The sequence below is a fragment of the Thunnus albacares genome, chromosome 8, assembly GCF_914725855.1.
Source record: "Thunnus albacares chromosome 8, fThuAlb1.1, whole genome shotgun sequence".
NCBI classification, from domain to species: Eukaryota; Metazoa; Chordata; class Actinopteri; order Scombriformes; family Scombridae; genus Thunnus; species Thunnus albacares.
In genome coordinates, this window is record NC_058113.1 from 15,673,777 (window position 1) to 15,693,691 (window position 19,915).

The 19,915-nt window shown below is 41.7% G+C and overlaps 1 protein-coding gene and 1 long non-coding RNA gene across 2 annotated transcripts; one reads left to right on the plus strand and one right to left on the minus strand.

Annotated features, from left to right (window-relative positions):
• Positions 1 to 2,297: 2,297 nt before the first annotated feature.
• Positions 2,298 to 6,034, minus strand: LOC122987073 (chemokine-like receptor 1). Its single transcript, XM_044358720.1, has 2 exons — positions 5,891 to 6,034; positions 2,298 to 3,479 (listed from the first exon to the last, which is right to left on the minus strand). Exon 2 carries the CDS (start codon positions 3,466 to 3,468, stop codon positions 2,380 to 2,382), a length of 1,089 nt encoding a protein of 362 aa, XP_044214655.1. The 5' UTR covers positions 3,469 to 3,479; positions 5,891 to 6,034; the 3' UTR covers positions 2,298 to 2,379.
• Positions 6,035 to 11,548: 5,514 nt separating this feature from the next.
• Positions 11,549 to 19,542, plus strand: LOC122987101. Its single transcript, XR_006404444.1, has 4 exons — positions 11,549 to 12,058; positions 12,562 to 12,719; positions 13,148 to 13,193; positions 19,003 to 19,542. It is a non-coding gene; the product is annotated as an uncharacterized LOC122987101 (long non-coding RNA).
• The last annotated feature ends 373 nt before the right edge of the window (positions 19,543 to 19,915 follow it).

Genomic DNA, 19,915 nt, shown 5'->3' on the forward strand with positions numbered 1-19,915 from the left:
GACTGAACTGTTGACAGACTGATGGCAAATGTCTCATAATAGCCAGATATTAAAGTTAGCTGAGTAACGTTAAGTTACACAGGGGCAATGCTAACAGCTGGGCTAACTCACCTTTACTGAGGTAACGGTGTGTTGTCTCAGCAACAGCTTGTAGATTTGCTCTTGTTGTTCCCAGCACTTGGCAAAATCTCTGTAGCCTTCCAGAGAGTTATGATGTCGGTATTTGACATCACGTTAATGTTTGTTCTGTAAATTACTCAGATGCACCAGCAGATTCAGGAAAGCTAGCCTTAGCTAGCTAACGTCTCCATTCCTCCATTTCACATTACGAATTTGTTTGAATAAAACCTGAGTATTACTACATACAATCAAACCAACAACAACGTGACAGCCTGTGCTGATGAGACTCAACAGAACTTTTATTATGGGAGTCGTTTACAGGAGGGGGGGCTTCTGGGGGAGACTGATTTGCTTTGCTTTAACACATGGATGTATAAAGAGAAGTGGATACAGGAAGGGCCAGGCTTTGAAACAAATTTGACATAGCAGCCAGACCATGTAATTACAATGTCATGCGATGCACCAAATGCCAAAAAAGACTTTTTCCCATAGATTTACATTGTGAAAGAGACGTCTGTAAATCAGCGGATACATTTTCTTAGCGTCACAACACCTGCGAAATAACTCGTTTCAATATCATAATTTGATCTGTTCGGTCTGATCACATTTCGAAAGTTTAGAAGAGCCGCATGATTGAATTGTTTTATCCCCTTTCAAGTTAGCCAGAGGGCTGAACCAGAAGTAGCAGGCTCAGCCGGCGAAAGTCACTAGTGCACTTGCTCTGTGGGCCCCACAGATGCGGAAGCAATGGGAAAGAAGTTGAACTCTTTTGGCTTCATGCCATGGATGTATAAGAGCTAGATAGGGCTTCTATAGTTTGGCCTAGGCAAAAATGTTTCCACAATCCTCTCAGAGTTGTAGTTGACTTCTCTTTTTAATTCAAACACAACATAGACTGATATGCAGTGACAGAGGGTTACAAATATACTTTGCATAAACCATTAAAATTATATTGTTAAAGGATCTTGTTTTTTTCTCCATGAGAAGAGTGCAAAAAATAAAATTCATTTTAAAATAAGTTATCATAAATTTACTTTGATGTCCAAAGTATTTTACAAATAAAATGTAAACAAATTCATCATGAACGTTATCCAACTGAGCTTATCAGAGTAATAGCACATGATATAAAAGCTACTGATAATAACTAACTTTGAGACAAAAGAGCTACTCAACATATTAATACATAATCACAAATGACTGATGATGACTGGAATACACTTCAGAAGTTTGCTGTCCTTTATCTACATCTATGTCCTTGATCTAAGAAGCATCTGAAATGTAAAAAAAAGTTCCCTCTACCCTTCAATTTGTATTATGAAGAAAGTCTAACATAAAATGGAAGAGATGATCACCAACAAAAAGTATATCTTATGATTGACAGCTTAGTAGTTACAGTAAATTATTATGAGGTGAAAAAGGGAAGAAAGCTTGAAAGCTTGAGCACAGTGCCACAGATCTAAAGGTGAACGATAAACCACAACCATGATTTCCTCTTTAACCTTGGCCCTATCACTACCACCAACACTTGGGGTTTATTTTTTTGAAATCGTCATGAGGTGTTGCATCAGATGAGTGGCATTGGTTATAATATCTGTATCCACCATATATATCAGTGTACAATACCAGAGAAAGAGATTTCAGGCACAAGCCATGTCAAAAATAATATTTTGACAATGTAAAAATAATGATGAGCAAGTACTGCAATAACAATCATTCATGGTTCATGGTACATGTCACAATATTCATATCCACAGTCATACATAAAATAAATGGGCCATTCCATTTTTCTGTGATTTTATATTGTCTTGAGGTTAAGAAATAATGGACACCTAACCCAGGTTAACTATGAAGCTGCTACCTTATTGTACAATATTACCATCAGTCCCTTCAATCAGATTGTTAATACTGTAAGTGCAGTTAAGATCTAGTATACTGTGTTTGACCTAATCAGTTATCTAATCATACAACTCAAATTAATCAAACTTCAACAGGTTCCAACATTTCAATTTGGGAATCTAAGTCCTTTTATAAAGACAACAAAAGAAATAAAAAAGGAATTTGATACAGTACCAGTCAAAAGTTTGGACATACTTTCCCAGTGGGAAAGTGTGTCCAAACTTTTGACTGGAAAGTGTGTCCATACTTTCCCAATGGGAAAGTGTGTCCAAACTTTTGACTGGTGATGTATATACAATTACATTTGTGTCAAAATTATTTTCTAATGTGCAGTTTCAGTATTTGTTTATTCATGCCACAACCTTATACTTGAGTATTTAGAATTGACATGTCAAGGCTCTGACTGGTGTCCACTGACTTTGTGTCAGTGTGCAAACGGGAAAACTCCTCCCGGAAAGCAGTCTCAAATACATTCAGGATGGATTTGCGAACTTTATCCTTGAAATCTCGGCCCATGAAGACATACAGCAGTGGATTCAGGCAACTGTTAAGATAGGCCAGGCTGGTGGCTAAAGGGACCCCAATAGTGATGACAAGTTTTAATACTTCACTTGACCTATTATCAATGTGATACCATAACTCAATTAGAGTCATGATGTAAAAGGGAGCCCAGCACAGGAAAAAAGCAGTGATAACAGCAGCGATGATCTTAAAAGGGCGACTTGAGTGGCTGGCCCTGGTACGGTTCCTCCTGAGACGATGGATTATCACAGCATAACAGGAGACAATGACAGTGAAGGGAACAACAAAACCCAGGAGGAAGCGAGTGATGGTCATGGCCTTAAAACGAAGCAGTCGTAACTGTATCACAGATGGTGTATCGTAGTCATCAGAAAAGGCATAGTTGTCGTAGCAGCTGATTGGTTGATCATCAGAAAGGTCCCTGAAGATGAAGCATGGAGAGCTGAGTATCAGACCCAATACCCAAACACCCAGACTCACACAGGACGCCTTGCGTACATTTCGGTTGTTCTGGGCCCAGACTGGCCACACCACAGACACATATCTGTCCACACTGATCACCACCAGAATGTAGACACTGGCAAACATGTTCAGAAATCTTACTGTGTTGTCCAGTTTGCACATGAAATTGCCGAAAGGCCAGTGGAAACCCAGAGCTGTGTATATCACACTAAAAGGAAGGAAAGCTGTGAAGAGGAAGTCAGCCACAGCAAGGTTGAGGATCCAAACCGTGTTCACTGTTTTCTTCATCTTGAACCCAGTCACCCAGATAACCACTCCATTTCCGAGCACACCCAGAACGAAATCCAGGGAGTAGATAACGACAGACATGATGTTGAGAGACCTTCTCAGATCAGCATAGGTGTAATTTCCTCCAGATATACCAGTTGTATTGGTGTGATAGGAAGGTGTAGCAGTCATCTCCATCATTGTCTTGAGATCTGCAATGGTAAAAGGAAGAACAAATGTAATCTCCCCCTGTATGTATCTATCTATATATATTTCAACACACAATTGAAAATGCATTTAGCTCTCAAAAATAGCCTATGAAGATGCTTTTCACAAAGATTTGACTTGAACTATGCAAAGTTGTATCAAGTTCCTCTGTCGACAGTCCAAATGGTTACTTTATTGTTTTTATTATTATTATTTTATTATTATTTTTATTATTATTTTATTATTTTTGATCATGTTATTATTTATTTATACCCATTTTCTTGTTAACCAACAAAGTGTCAGAGAAAGTGCAGAGAAAATCCACATCGTATTGTATTTATTTATCGGGACAGTGTGCAGTTGTAAACATAAGTGATGCACTATACCAGATTTAGCTTCAAGCAAATTTTCATCTGCAGTCCCTTATAATTAAAACATATAACAGCACAATAACAAACAGTACAAAGCAAAAAACTCACAGGACACATTATACAAAATACAAAATACAAAGCTACACACAATAGCACATCGCATACACCCACAATGTGAACCAGAAATCAACAATGTAAGCATGTCAAACCAAAGGCAAGATTATTTGAGAAGACCATGAGATCAAATCCAGACTCAGTGGTCACAGAGCTGAGCACTGAACTGCAGCTCTTCAAATCATCAGGTAGGACATTCCACTGAATTGTGGCTTTCACAGAAAAAGCTGACTGTCCAAATGCAGTGCAACAAAATGGTATAGTACAATCATGTATAGAGGATATTCTGGAGGATCTAATAGAACTTACTGAATACAAACATACATACAAACAGCATACCAGTTTTTATTTTATTTTGTTAGTATTTTCATTAAGGCAGGAACGACCAAACCTCTATTCCTGCCTGCTTCCAAGGGTGTGCCGCAGGCATCTCTTTTGGGGCCTGTCCTGCTCACTATTTATGTAAATTAGATTGCCCTTGTTGGTAAAGTGCCATTTTCTCATTCCTGCCATTTGTAGTGCTCTGTAGTGCTAATAAGCTCCAGTGATTGTCTGATGCTCCATGAGCCCCAAACCAGACCTGATAAAAAAACTGCCTTTGCTGTTAGTGCATTGGTCTCATGTAATAATCTGCAATGTCAACTAAAAGCCAAAACACTCTGTGTAACTTTAACACCATTCTTATGAAAGGTTCTCTGTCTGCTGGTGATTGCTTCCACTGAACCTGAACCTTTTCTATTTCCTGTCCACTTTATTGACTCTGTCCGTCCTTGTTTTATTCTTCTACTAAACTCTTAACAAGGTGTTGCTGCAAAAGATCTTTCAGTGCATTTGTATCTGCAGTATAGTACTACTAGTATTTCACTATGTTGGGAAATGTTCCTTTTGTCATCTTCCTGTTTTTTACTCTTTATCAGATTTCTTCTGAAATTACGAAACATATTTTGGCATGTTAGTCATGAGTTATGAAACAAATTTAATCATGTAGAAAACACTCCCACAAACACTACTGGCAAAAACAAAATAAGACATACAGCAATTACCATAATATACAATACATACTCCACACTGAGTTTAATATGGAGAGTGTCACAGAATACAAATATCTTGGCATCTGACTTGATGATATATTTTCAATTCAATATCATGTACCTTGTTGATAAACTGTGACTGAAGCTTGACTTGTACAGAGACAACAGCTTCCCTTTGGGTAGTAAAGGAGGACTGGTTTTTTTTCTCATTTATGGATTTTGGGGATGTCATATATCCACATGCCGCTGCCTCTGGGGACCACAGGTTCATCTCTAGTGATAATTGCAACACTCATCACTGCATACTACATGATAAAGTTGGTTGGGCTTCCCTATCATAGAGACATAATAACCACTAGTACTTATTTCTACTCAGTCCTCGTAGGCAAAACTCCATTTTATATCTCATTTCTGCTGTTGTGGTGCTGTGGACCATACTTAACCAGCTTCAGTGACTGTTTGATGCTCCATGAGCCCCGAACCAGACCTGATCTGGTGAAAACTGCCTTTGCTGTTAGTGCAACGATCTTGTGGAAAAATGTGCAATGCCATCTAAAAACATTTTACCTCTCTGTAACTTTAAGACCATTCTTATTAACGGTTCTCTGCCTGCCTGTGAGTGTTTCCACTAAATCTGAACCTTGTCAGTTTTCTGTCCATTTATTGACTCAGTCTGTCCTTGTTATTATAACTCTATTATTCTACCAAACTCTTAACAGTGCATTACTGCAAAAGAGCATCAGCCAACCTTGTTGAACAAAACACGTGAAATAAATAATAACATAACCATTCTTATACCTTGTCCATCCAAAATCTGATGTTTTTACCGTCTTATTTCTACCATGTGGATTCATATCACGCTACAAATATGAAATTCTGAGAATAACAAAGGTACAGTACCTCTCTCAAAGCTCTCCAGTTAGGTGAGGATGTGTCTGCAGCAGAAATAACCTGGATCAAACCTTGACAGGTTAATATAACCTAATGTGTGGACAAATGTGTTATGTCATCGCACTCATCAAGGCGGGGACACAAGCAGCATGCACTTCTCTCTTTAGAAGCCCATAAACCCTTTTGCCTAAACTTTTGCTGTTCATGCATTGTGATTAAAATAATTTTTGTCACATGTTCTAAAACCATACATTGTCTTCATTCATAGATGAGCTACATAATGTATATGTGCTGTAGATACAGTATAGTACTACATTATAACCTTACTATACCCTTTTATACTATTTATATTACATTAAACCCTTTTTAGCACCTCATACTTTTACTGTGTTGGTGCTCTTGTGTTTTATCATTTACAATTTTAATCAACATCTGGATGTAGGTTACATATTACATTATGGCGCAAGAAAGTCCGAGCAGCATCTGACAATAATTTAGGTTTGCCAAAGAGTTTTATAAAATGGAAGGCAACTCCCCTCTTTCCGCTATCCACTTGAAGCTGGACAAAAACTGTGTGCCTCTGTAAATCTGTCCCTGTAAACAAAAACAGATCTGAAGCAGGATTACATTTTTTCTAACATGTTTTTAGATTTAATATTAGTACTGAAAGTATTGCACAGGCATCGTTTGGCAAATGTACCGATTGCTCTTTCAATCAGATTTCCTCAGAAATTTCAAAACACATGGGGCCACCCCCCCACCCTCTTTTGTCTTGCCTGTTTGTTTTTCATTTCCTTTTGAGGTATTTGCATTTTATATCTGCCGCCTCAGGTTTTACATACATTTTATTGTACTTAAAACTAGGTAGATGTCAAGGCAGCTGAAAACTTTGTAAAGAAGTTGATGAAAAGTGAAATTGCATCAAAGTTGTACTATACGCATGGAATACTGAGGTAAAAATGAAAAAAAAAAAAAAAAACCCAACAACTATGAGTTGTAAAACAACTGCTATGTCAATTACAATACAGTCAAAATCCTGATTAATCAGTATGGTCAGGAAAGGTCTACTGGTCCAATTTTTACACAGCCATAATCCAGAGCATCCTGTCACTATCGATTACTGTCTAGTACGGAAACACATCTAAGCACATAAAGAAAATGGATAGAATTATCACCAGAGCATCAAAGATAAGTGATAGGTTGTAACTCTGCACACTGCACTCCATATACGCACAGCATACCATCTCACGAGCTATCAAGATCACGGATTACCCTCTCCACCCAGCTCACCATCTGTTTCAGTATCTCCCTTCTGGCAGAAGGTACAGATCACAAGGAGACAGGACAGAACGCCTTAATCGGAGCTTCTTCCTCAAAGCCGTACAGTTGATGAATACACAAAAGTTGGTCTAATTGTATTGTATGGTATGTGGAGCTGTGTAGGCTACTGTATGTTTCTTCTTTTGCACTTATGTCCTTTATGTTTGCAGTGGTGTTGTATGTGTGTTGTATTACAACACTCATCACTGCATACTACATAATAAAGTTGGTTGGGCTTCCCTGTCATAGAGACATAATAACCACTAGTACTTATTTCTACAAAGACCTTGTTGGTAAAGCTCCATTTTATATCTTATTTCTGCTGTTGTGGCGCTGTGGACCATACTTAATCAGCTCCTGTGATTGTTTGATGCTCCATGAGCACCAAACCAGACCTAATTTAGAAAAAAGACTGCCTTTGCTGTTAGTGCAGTAATCTCATGGAAAAATGTGCAATGCCATCTAGAAATCAAAATATTTGACTTTAAGACCATTCTTATCAACGGTTCTCTGCCTGCCCGTGATTGTTTCCACTGAATCTGAACCTTGTCAGTTTTCCGTCCATTTATTGACTCAGTCTGTCCTTGTTATTATACCTCTATTATTCCACCAAACTCTTAACAGTGTATTACTGCCAAACAGTATCAGCCTTGTGGATTCATATCACGCTACAATTATGAAGCTCTGAGAATAACAAAGGTACAGTAACAGTGTGTTACTGCAAAAGAGCATCAGTCATCCTTACTTAACAAAACTGGTTAAATAAATAATAACATTACCATTACCTTATACTTTGACTATCCAAAATCTGATGCTTTTATCATCTTATTTCTTCCTTATGGATTCATATCACGCTACAAAAATGAAACTCTGAGAATAACAAAGGTACAGTACCATTCTCAAAGCTCTCCAGTCAGGAGAGGATGCGTGTGCAGCAGAAGTAACCCTGATCAAACCCTGACAGATTAAGATAGCCTAATATGTGGACAGATGTGTTATGTAAACACACTCATCGAGGCGGGGACATAAGCAGCATGCATTTCTCCCTTTTAAAGCCCATAAACCCTTTTGCATAAAGTTTGGCTGTTCATGCATTGTGAGTAAAAAAATGTTGCAAGATTTTGTAAAACCATACATTGTCTTCAATGATAGATGAGCTACATAATGCATATGTACTGTAGATACAGTATAGTACTACAATATAACCTTATTATACCCTTTTATACTATTTATATCACCCTTTGTAGCACTTCACACTTGCAGTGTTAGTGCTCTGGTGTTGACTGTTTTAATCAACATCTTGATATATGTTACATATTACTTTATGTTGCAAGAAAGTCCAAGCAGCACATGACAATAATTTAGGGTTGCCAAAGAGTTTCATAAAATGGAAGGCAACTCCCTTCCTTCAGCTATTCACTTGAAGTTGGACACAAACTGTGGTGACTCTGTAAATCCATCTCTGGAAGCAAATTATGCGCATCCTGCACCCTATATAAGCAGCGTCTTGCTGCCACTTCACCATCCAAAACCACCTCAGTGGACAGTGTGGGAGCGGCAGGGTCCATCAGTTGTGTCTGTGCTTATAGAACTAGAGTTACAATATTGTAACCTTCATTCTATCTCGCACAGGCAGAGCCCTCTACTGGACTCTATGGGTACAGTAGGCGGAGCCTGATGAATGTACACCCTGCAGCACCATATCATCAGACAGTCTTGCTGATTCCAGCCAGCCACAGGTTAGTCGCTGCGGCCCGCCTACTACTTTATGATCCCAGCCGCCTAGAAGAGCAGTAGGGGGTCCAACCCTGGAGAGGTTGGTTGGCCTAACCTAGGCAGCGTGTCTATCAAGCCCACCTCCTGGGACAAAGTCCCCCACACCTGGGGAATGGACCAGGGCTGGGCCGCCAACATCTGAGTCATCTCTGCATACCACAGCACCGAACGGCAGTCTGGGGCTAGGAGGATGACTGACAACCACTCTTGTCTCACTCTCTCCAGCAGTGGGGGAATGAGACAAAGAGGAGGAAAGGCGTAAAGCTACCTTCTTGGCAATGGCGCATGTGCAAATGCATCCACCCCCAAGGGTGGATCATTGTGCGGTGTCAGGGAGAACCAGAGCGGACAGTGGGTGTTGTTTCAACTGGTGAACAGGTCCACCTCTACTCTCCGGAACCGGTTCCAAATCTGCTTCACCACCTCGGGGTGCAGCACCCACTCATCCGGCAGAGGGCCGAGATGAGAAGGCCAGATGGAGCAGTGATTTCATCTTCGCTGTGGAGACCTACCTCGAGCTCCGGCTCACTCTCATTGCAGCGGAGTGAGATGTCACATCGTCAGAAATGTACCCACTGCTTCTGGCATAGATCTGAGGGAAGTGGAATATGCAGGGCGGTGGCTGCATCATGCCGCTCTCTGTGTGGTCCTGTCCATTGGCAGCAGCAATGAGACTGGGTCATGACAGCTAGGAACAAGCAGGTACTGGCAACTCCATCCCTGGAGAAGAGAGATCAGTGAGCTAATTCGCTGTCGCTGAAGAAAAGAGGATAGTGAAGCAGCAGCGAGACGCTGCTTATTATAGGTGTGTCCTGATTGGCCGGCTACGTACATACAAATTGGCCAGCTACGTACATACAAATTTCAGTGAGCAATCACATGCATGTGATTGGAGAGGAGTATTACCCATTGTTAGGGAATTGTCCATATTTAGGGGTTACAAATTGGATTACATTGAGTCAAGCCTGGGCCTTGAGGTCACACTGTAAATCTTATGCAGGAAAGAGACATTCTCTCCTCTCCTTGAGACTCTAGCTGTCTGTGACGTTTTGCAGAAAGCAGAAACCTCTCTGATAAAGGGTAAATCAGCATTGCCATGGTTACCAAGGTCGTAGAGGGCCTTCCTAGACAACACAGAAAGGTGAATGCGTAGATTCTATTGACACAATCAGACATTCAAACCAGAATGTGCTGACAGTGACCTGATGTTCAATGCAACGTGACTGGAACTGACACAGGTAAAATGCAGTTCCTTTTTTAGAAACTAGTGAACCAATTAGACTCATTTTTCATATCGTAGGCTGATCTGCTTAGGCTAAAGACTAAGGGTCAGACTTTCAGGGGGCAGAACGGAAAGAGATAGCATTCAAGTTGCAGATGACTTTGATGTTCAATCTTTCAGTTCTCCACTTGGCCAAGTGCTTCAATAAACATTTTCAGCTTTAAGACATCAAAGGCTCGTGTCTGCTTTTCTCCACTGAGGTGCTGACCATCACTCAAAATATCCACAACACCCATAGAGTCCAGTAGAGGGCAGAACCTGTGTAAGATAGAACAGAAATTTCAGGGCGATTGACTTTGTGAAAATTACTATAGAGACCAATAAAGTCAAATTACAATACAAGACCGAGAAAAAAATTCTTGCTTTAGGGAGGCAAACTGGTACTGATAATGGAAAAAGATGATGAAAAGTGAAATTGCATCAAAGCTGTATGGAATACTGAGGTAAAAATAAAATAAACTATAAGTTGTAAAATACCTGCTATGTCAATTAAAATGTGCTCAAAATTCTGATTAATCAGTGTCTATGGTGTTGCAACATGGCACGTGTAGCAATGTACATCATTGGCATATACTGTAGGTTCTCAGTGCACCACAGAAAATAAAATTTCTAGGTGATTTACTTTGTCAAAATTACTATACAGACCAATAAGGTGAAATTACAATACAAGATCAAGCAAAAATTTCATGCTTCAGTGAGGCAAACTAGTACTGATAATTGAAAATAATAATGAGAAAGTACTGCAATAACAATATCATCATAATCAATTAATTTATTATTCAAATAAAAATCAAATCAAATACATTAGAATAAAGCAGTTGTAACCAATTCACAGATGGTGTTTTGTCTGTGTTTCATTATGTGATGAAGTATGGGAGGATAAGAATCAGAGCCAGTACCCAAACACCCAGAGTCACACAGGACACCTTACATACAGTTCAGTGGTTCTGGGCCCAGACAGACCACACCACAGACACATATCTGTCCAAGCTGATCATTACCAGAATGTAGACACAGGGAAACATGTCCAGAAACCTCACTGTGTTCGGTTTGCACAAGAAATTGCCAAAAGGCCAGTGGAAATCCAGAGCTATGTATGTCACACTAAAAGGAAGAAATGGTGTGAAGAGGAAGTCAGCCAGAGCAAGGATGAGGAACCAAACTGTGTTCATTGTTTTCTTCATCTTGAACCCTGTCACCAAAATAGCTGCTCTGGCTTATGGCTTTTGCTATTTTGATTGTACAGCACTCTGGTCAACTGTTGTTGTTTTACAATGTGTTTTATAAATGTAGCAGGATAGATATTTTCCCAGCGTGGGTGATTGCGGCCGTTCCATTGGTTCCCCTTGCCCAATCAAGAGGGAGGCTAATCTATAAAGGGGAGAAGTGTCCATCTCTCTGCCTCTCACTCTTTGGCTTTGGAGGGCACGCCCACTTCCGGCTGCCGCCCTTCCGTCTGATTGTGGCTCACTGGTTGCAGGTTAATGTGTGTTGGCTGCACTGTTTGTGCTGGTGCAGACTGTTTGGTTGGCGCGTCATGATTTTCATCATTGCAGACTTTTTGCTGATTCCCCCTGGTCTGCCAGAACCTGGTGTTTGATGCATCATTAACGCTTCTTAACAAATCGCTTTTTGGACGGTACGGTCAGCCATCACGGCTAACCATAGCCTCAGGCTCCATCTGCTCTGCCTGGTCTGGTGTGGTGTTGTACGGTGCGGCTGTCCTGGGTCTGTGTGGCCTGCTGTTCCTTTCCGTGTTCCGTGGCCGCAACAGCTCATCGATCTGCGCTCGGGAGCGGGTGTGTGTCGGCCTGCTGGCAGTCAGAATCTGGGTCCCAATTGTGGGGTTAATTTAATTTAATTTGATCAACTTTGGGTTGAGTTATCTTTTCTTTTGATTTCCTATTTAGTTTGGTATGGTTTGTAGTTTATTTTGCATTAGTTGTTTTATATAATTGTGATTCTGATAATTTGTATACATCCATTGTTTAGTTTGTTAAGCGGAATTTGGTTATGTTTATTTATTTTTTTTATTTTTTGTATTTTATTTCATGTGTTTTTTGGAATTACCTTGTTTAATTGTATAATGCTGTTCTTTGTTAGCTTATTTTTGGTTTCATTTTACTTTGGTTAGATTAGAATGAACTTTTTCTTTTTCCTTAGTTTAATGTTTTGGCAGCTCAGGGTTTTGTTGTGTACATTTACTTGGCTGCCAGCAGTATTTTTTTGTTTATTTTTGTTTATTTGGGTTTGGGTTTCTTTTGTGTTGTTAACCCCACTAATTTGTTGTCTCCCTTTTCAGTTGCTGAGAGCTGCCGGTGGTGGTCCCTGGTGTCCTGGTGATGGTTTCCCCTTTTGAGTGTGTGTGCTGTGCACCCCTTTTTTGTTTTTTTAGTTTTTCACATATGATCGGGGTAATTTTGTTTTCCCTGGATTCCTCTCACTCCCGACCCCCGACTGGTAAGCCTCAGCACCGATCAGGTTCCCCCTTTTTTGTATAGTTTTTAATTGTTATAATAAATAAAAAATATATTTTAACTGGAACCACGTCCTGTCTGTCTATTCAGCAAATGAACCTCCGTGCTTTGTGGGTTGTTTCACCACCTTGATTATTCCTAGGGTGAAATTCCCTAGGTGGCGTAGTTGTAAAGTGTTCTAATTACTCTTCGCTCGCTAGTCCTCCCCCTCATTATATTGCCACAATCTAGCGTAATTGGCAGGATTTGCTTTTGAGGACAGATGTGTGTTCCTTTTAATATTATTCTTGTTTTTTTTGTTTGTTTGTTTTTTTTCCGTTTCCTTTCATTTTGTTTTTTTTGTTAATTGGGGCCTAGAGCTAATTGTATCTTACACCTAACCATTTTTCCTATTTTTGATATATTTTCCAGGCAGAGCAGACGCAGGTCCTGTTGGTGGGATTTGTTAGGAGTCCTGGTAAGGAGCTGTGTCCCCCCTTTCTCTCCCCAGCTTTTTCCATAGGGTTGTTAATAGGTCAGGGTGTAGCTATGGAGGGAGAGTTGCAGGAGTTGAGGGATTTGGTAGCTCAGCTACGAACAGATAATGAGAGGCTGCAACAGGAACAGGATGCTGCCGTACGTGGCCCTAGTACTGCGCCTCCAGCTTCTGCTGTCCCTTTGACAGCTTCTTCCATTGCTAGTGCCCCTTCAGTTGAGAGGCTAGTATTTGTACCTCATGAGAGGAAGTGTCCTATGTTTAGGGGAAGGTCAGGTATAGGCTTGAGTGAATGGATTGAGGAGGCAGAGGCATGCATGAAAGCACATAACTTGTCGACACTTGATTGGGCCTTCTTCTTGTTTGATCATCTGGAAGGGGAAGCATGGGATGAGATCAAATACCGTTCTAGTGCAGAGCGGGGGGACCCAGTTAAAATCCTTGCTGCTTTGTAAGAGCTCTATGGTTGTTCTGACTCCTATGTGGCCCTGCAGGAGGCCTTTTTCTCCTGCGGAGGGAGGAGGGGGAGACCTTGCAAGACTCCGGCCTTCCTGCTGGACTTCTCGCTTCTCCTGCTTTGGTTCGGGTGGTGGGGGGCACGGCTTACATTCCTGTCGTCAATGTAGGTACCACAGACGTGCTGCTTTACCCCCGCACCATCGTAGGTACTTTGGATGAGGTTCGAGTGGTCAGCTTGCCAGAGCTGTGGTCGTTTCTTGGTTTTGCCACCTACTACCGCCGTTTTGTAGAGGGTTTTGCCAGGTTGGCTGCCCCTCTACACAAGCTGGTGGCTACCTTGGGGAGCAAGCGGTCAAAGAAGTCAGAGGTTACAGTCGCTGAGAGCTGGACTGGGGAGTGTAGTCAGAGCTTTGAGGCTCTGAAAACTAAGCTCATCATGGCACTGGTCCTTGCCTATGTGGACTTCTGAAAGGGAGGGCCCTTTCATCCTTGAAGTGGATGCAAGCCATGGCGGCTTGGGGGCTGTGCTTTCACAACAGCAGGGTGATAAGGTGAGGCCCATAGCTTATGCCAGCAGAGGTCTGAGGCCCACTGAGCGCAACATGGTGAACTATAGCTCCATGAAATTGGAGTTCTTGGCACTCAAGTGGGCCATGACAGAAAAGTTCAGGGAGTACTTGTTGGGTCACAAGTGCATTATCTATACTGACAATAACCCGCTTAGCCACTCTCCTGGAGTGCAGGACTTGGAAGTCATGGTCCCTGGGAAATTGCTCCCCAGGCCATTACAGCAAGCCTTGCAGCCCCACCGCACAGAGGCAGCCCAAGCGGCAGTGGTAGCCCCACCATGCTCCTGCCGATATCGGTGCTCTCCAGCATGCAGACCCTATTATCCAGGAGGCCTTGGTTTTCTGGAGACGGAAGCAACGTCCCAATCAGGAAGAGCGGAAGTGGCTATCTCAGCTGGCTTTGGCGCTCCTCCGGCAGTGGGACAGGTTGGTTGAGAGGGGTGGTGTTCTGCACCGTAAGATCATCCGCCCTGATGGTGCCGAGCCAGCTTTCCAGTTGCTCCTGCCTGACGTCTTGAAGGAAGAGGTGCAGTCTGAAGTTCACCAGGATCATGGCCATTAAGGGGTTGAAAGAACCATGGAGCTACTACGGCAGCATTGTTACTGGCCAAATATGTCGTCTGAGGTAGCACAGTGGTGTCAGGCCTGTGAGAGGTGCCAAGCGGCCAAGGATAACCAACCCACCGCCTGTAGCTATCTTGGCCATTTGCTAGCTTCTCGGCCCAACAAGATTTTGGCTATGGACTATACAGTCTTGGAGCCCACCCATAATGGGGTGGAGAATGTCCATGTTATGATGGATGTCTTCAGAAAGTACACTCTGGCTGTTCCCACCTGTGACCAACGACCCTCCACTGTGGCTCAAGTGTTGGTGACGGAGTGGTTCTCAAAGTTTGGTGTCCCGGCTCGTATCCACTCAGATCAGGGTCGTAACTTTGAGAGCTCTCTGGTTCAGCGGCTCTGTACCTTGTATGGTGTTGAAAAGTCTCGCACTACCCCATACCACCCAGCTGGTAATGGCCAGTGCAAGAGATTTAACCGTACCCTTCATAACCTGCTGCGCACTCTGCCTGTGTCTCGCAAGTGGGACTGGAGCTCCTGCCTGCCACAGGTGTTGTATTCTTACAATACCACTCCCCATCAGGCAACTGGTGAGTCCCCCTTCTTTCTTATGTTTGGGCAGGAGGCTAGACTCCCAGTTGACTTCCTGTTGGGTCGAGTTCAGGAACCTGTTGGTGGCAAAGTCCACGAATGGATTCAGGAGCACCAGAGCCGTTTGCAGTTAGCCTTTGAGGGTGCCTGAGAGAAGCTGAGGATTGCAGCAGAGCGCAGAAAGAGGAACTATGATCAGCATGTCCGAGATGCCCCACTGCAGGAGGGCCAGTTGGTGAGGTTGCGAGACTTAAGTGCAAAAGGCCGCCATAAGATCCAGGATCTGTGGGGTTCAGCTGTGTATAAAGTCTTGAAAGCACCGAGAGAGGGAGGGTCTGTGTATACTGATGACCACACCAAAACACAAGCAGGTCCATAGCATGCAGCTAAAGGCAGTGGTTGGAGCCGGCTCTCCAGAGGGCGCTTTTGCTGCCCCCTTACCATCTCCGGGCCAGCCACAGTCAGAGGACAAGCTCTTGTGTGATGGTTTGTGAGACACAAGGCTCCTCATGCCACTTCCACCCTCCTGTGTCTAACGCAGTCTTAGCTCTCTTTCGGCCATGGAATTAGCCCAGCCGGAATTGTTCCATCGTCGGGGCGACGATGCAAGAAGGGGGGTTAGACTGTAGCAGGATAGATATTCTCCCAGCTTGGGTGATTGCGGCTGTTCCTTTGGTTCCCCTGGCCCAATCAAGAGGGAGGCCAATCTATAAAGGGGAGAGGTGTCCATCTCCATGTGTAGGATTTAATCATTGATTCATAGTCCAAAGCGGAGTGTGGCAGTAATGCACCTAATATGCTGGTTGCCAACCGCTGTTATAAACCAAAAAGAGCAGAGTAAAATATTTTTCCAAACAGAGTGGTACATCCTGTCAGCCGAGGGATTTCCTATCTGTGCAGCTGAACACAGCAGCTCCTCTACGGACTGTTTCTCCATGATGGTCCTGGTGTTTCTTCTGCAGGTTTCACTTCACTCAGCTGGCCGACAGACCCGCTGGTTCTTCCTACTTTAACCTGAATAACACACCGGGGCTCGGTGGTCTGGTTGGATCCAAACAGAGAGCCGGGGCTAGCTGAGAGGCTAGCGGAGGCTAACTGGTTGTGCTTCTTTCCGGTCATGCTGCAGCTTATGCTCCGCTAGCCTTAGGAGCGTCACCACTTTCTGTATCTGTTGTTTCAACCTTAAATCCCTCTAGCGTTTCATATAGTGTTATGGTTGTAATTTGTAGTCACACAGTGTGTGAGTAAATTATTTCTCCACTTCACACATCTATTTTTAGGGGCAAATGCGAGTGAAATACTCACTCTGTAGAGCGGTCCAGGTATCATCGGATAATTCTTAGTTCTCTTAAAGACGCCAGCGACAGCCGTGCGGGTATGTAAACGGGATGAAGACGGGGCTATAAAACTGAACTTTACATTTCACATCCCTCATTTAAGCCCTACACTTTCACTTTCGTTATTTTCATCAAACTGGACTTTAGATTGTGCATTTTTACCGTCTTTTGGTTTTTGAATTACAAATGAATTACGAATTATCTGATGATAGCTGGACCTAGAGCCCAGTGACAGTACACATTTCAATCAAACTTACTTGTGTTTACTTTTCTGAAAATAGACGATGAAATATAGGAAATTAATTTGTTTTACATACAAACTCATCAAGACTTTTCAATTTACTGATTGAAATTCAAGTGACCAGGCTCAAATCTTGCACAATTTTGATGAGCAACTCAGCCTTATATGACAAACATCATCTGATTCACATGAAATTTTCAAGGTGTGCTCTACAGTTGATATACAGCGACATGATGTTCACTTAATGGGTGTTGTCTAGCACCATATAATGGACTCAGGAAATGATGTTTAACTCCTTCATGCAATGTTAGATAACAGTGAAAAACTGAAGTTACACGTCTTTGTCCAGCAAGTACTCATAACAATGTACATTTAAACATACGCCACATAGAAGTGCAATCAAAGTGGCTGAATAGCACCCCCTACGAAATTGCAGCAAAGCAGCCCCAGCAGCAGGCAAGATAGTGGACAAAGGAGGTGATGTTTATCTCCTTCTTGCACTGTCTGAAAACAGCTCGGGTCTGAAGACATCTACATACCTGTGACAGAAGCCCTTCGGCTGCGCCGTGGCCCAACACTGCTTGCAGCTTTAATTGTTATTATTATTACTAGTCATATCTCTATTATTATTGTAGTTATTGTTATTATTATTGTTATTATGCTTCTCTGTGTCAGTAAAACATACACTATACAGTGAAATGTCCCTAATGTTTAACTTTTTGTTTTGTTACATGACCCCATGGAAGACAAGCATGCATCAGATTTTAACTAACCAAAGAACTACATAATTATTTAATTACAAAGCTACCGTAAAAGATGGGTGTATTCTTTATTATTGAAATGAATAACTGCTTAACTGAATCCACTTCTACAGTTTGGCCTAGGCAAAAATGTTTCCACAATCCACTCAGTTCTAGTTGACTTCTCTTTTTAATTCAAACACAACATAAAGCAGATATGCAGTGACAGAGGATCACAAATATACTTTGCGTAAACCATTAAAATTATATTGTCAAAGGATCTTGTTTTTTCTCCATGAGAAGAGTGTAAAAAAAAATTGAAATTCATTTTAAAATAAGTTATCATACATTTACTTTGATGTCTAAAGTATTTTACAAATAAAATGAACAAATTCATCGTGAATGTTATCCAACTGAGCTTATCAGAGTAATAGCACATGATATAAAAGCTACTGATAATAACTGACTTTGAGACAAAAGAGCTACTCAACATATTTATATATAATCACAAATGACTGAGGATGACTGGAATACACTTCAGAAGTTTGCTGTCCTTTATCTAGATCTATGTCCTTGATCTAAGAAGCATCTGAAATGTAAAACAGTTCCCTCTGCTGGTCAATTAATATTATGAAGAAAGTCTAACATAAAATGAAAAAGAACAATCAACAACAAAAAGTATATCTTATGATCGACAGCTTGGTAGTTATGGTAAATTATCATGAGGTTAAAAAGAGAAGAAAGCTTGAGCACAGTGCCCCAGATGTAAAGGTGAAAGATAAACCACAACCATGATTTCCTCTTTAATCTTGGCCCTGTCACTAACACAAACACATGTTTTTTAAAGTCATGAGGTGTTGCATCAAATGAGTGGCGTGGGCTATAATATCTGTATCCACCACAGATATCAGTGTACAATACTAGAGAAAGAGATTCCATTGGCGTAAGTCAAGTCAAAACTAATATTTTGATAATGAAAATAATGATGAGCAAGTATTGCAATAACAATCATTCACGGTGCATGTTACATGTCTGTCAGGCCCTCTACCTCTGCTTAGCTGGCAGCCTCTCACCCCCACCATTTCCCTCTCTCTCTCTATGTGTTTGATTGTGTGGAGTCAGGTCAACAGGTGCCAGCCATTATCATCATCCTGCTCTGCTTCAAATACCTGGTCCCAACTTCCACACTCTGCCAGATTGTAGACTCAGTTACTTTGTCAGTCATGTTCCAGCTCCTTAAATATCTTTACCTGTTGAAGCTTTCTGTTAACTCTTGTTTCTATCTGCCTGCAGCATTCCTGGCCTGACTCCTGCCTCTGACTCTCTCCTGATCTACCCGGAACCTGAATCCCCCAAGCCCTGCGGACTCTTCCTGCCCTGCGTCATTCTGCCCATTCCCCTGCTCTGCTCTGCCTTGCTCAGCTCCCTGCACCTGCCCCAGCCTCAGATTCGGCTGCCAGCCTCTGCCTCCACCTTGCCACTAAGATTCTGATGCTCCTTTTTACCTCAACATCAGGTCGTAATAAAACCAATAATCTGATTCCTATTCCTCACCTCGGTCTCTGTATTTTGCACCCTGGGGTTCTCTGTACTAGCCCGTAGCAATGTCACAATATTCATATCCACAGTAATGCATAAAATAAATGGGCTGTCATTCATTTCATTTTTTTGTGGTTTTATATTGTCTGGGGATCAAGGAATAATGGATACATAACCCAAGTAAACTATGCAGCTGCTACCTTATTGTACAATATTACCATCAGTCCCTTCAATCAAATTAATACTGTAAGTGTACAGTTACAGTTACAATCCAGTACTCTTTGCTTAACCTAATGAATTAGCTAATCATAAAACTCACATTAATCAAACTTCAACAGGTTCAAATATTTCAATTTGGGAATCTAAGTCCTTCTATAATGACAACAAAAGAAAACAAAATTAATTTGATACAGCACCAGTCAAAAGTATGGACTAAGGATGTGCAGAGGGCCCAATATTTGTATTTGTTGAGGCAGAAAAAGTATTTGTATTCTAATAAAAGTGGAAAGAAGCTTAAAAATCCTGATTTTGTTTTTATTACGCTTTTAATTTTAGAAAATTAAAGTGTCACAATAAGTGTTCATGAATAAACTACCTTATGAAAGAGTTCCCCACACTGGGTCTTAAACTGTCTCTCGGAGTCTCCCAGATCATGGACTACTGTGCT

Bases quoted from the DNA above. Each gene is read 5' to 3' on its own strand.
- LOC122987073 (XM_044358720.1), bottom strand. From the start codon at position 3,468: ATGATGGAGATGACTGCTACACCTTCCTATCACACCAATACAACTGGT.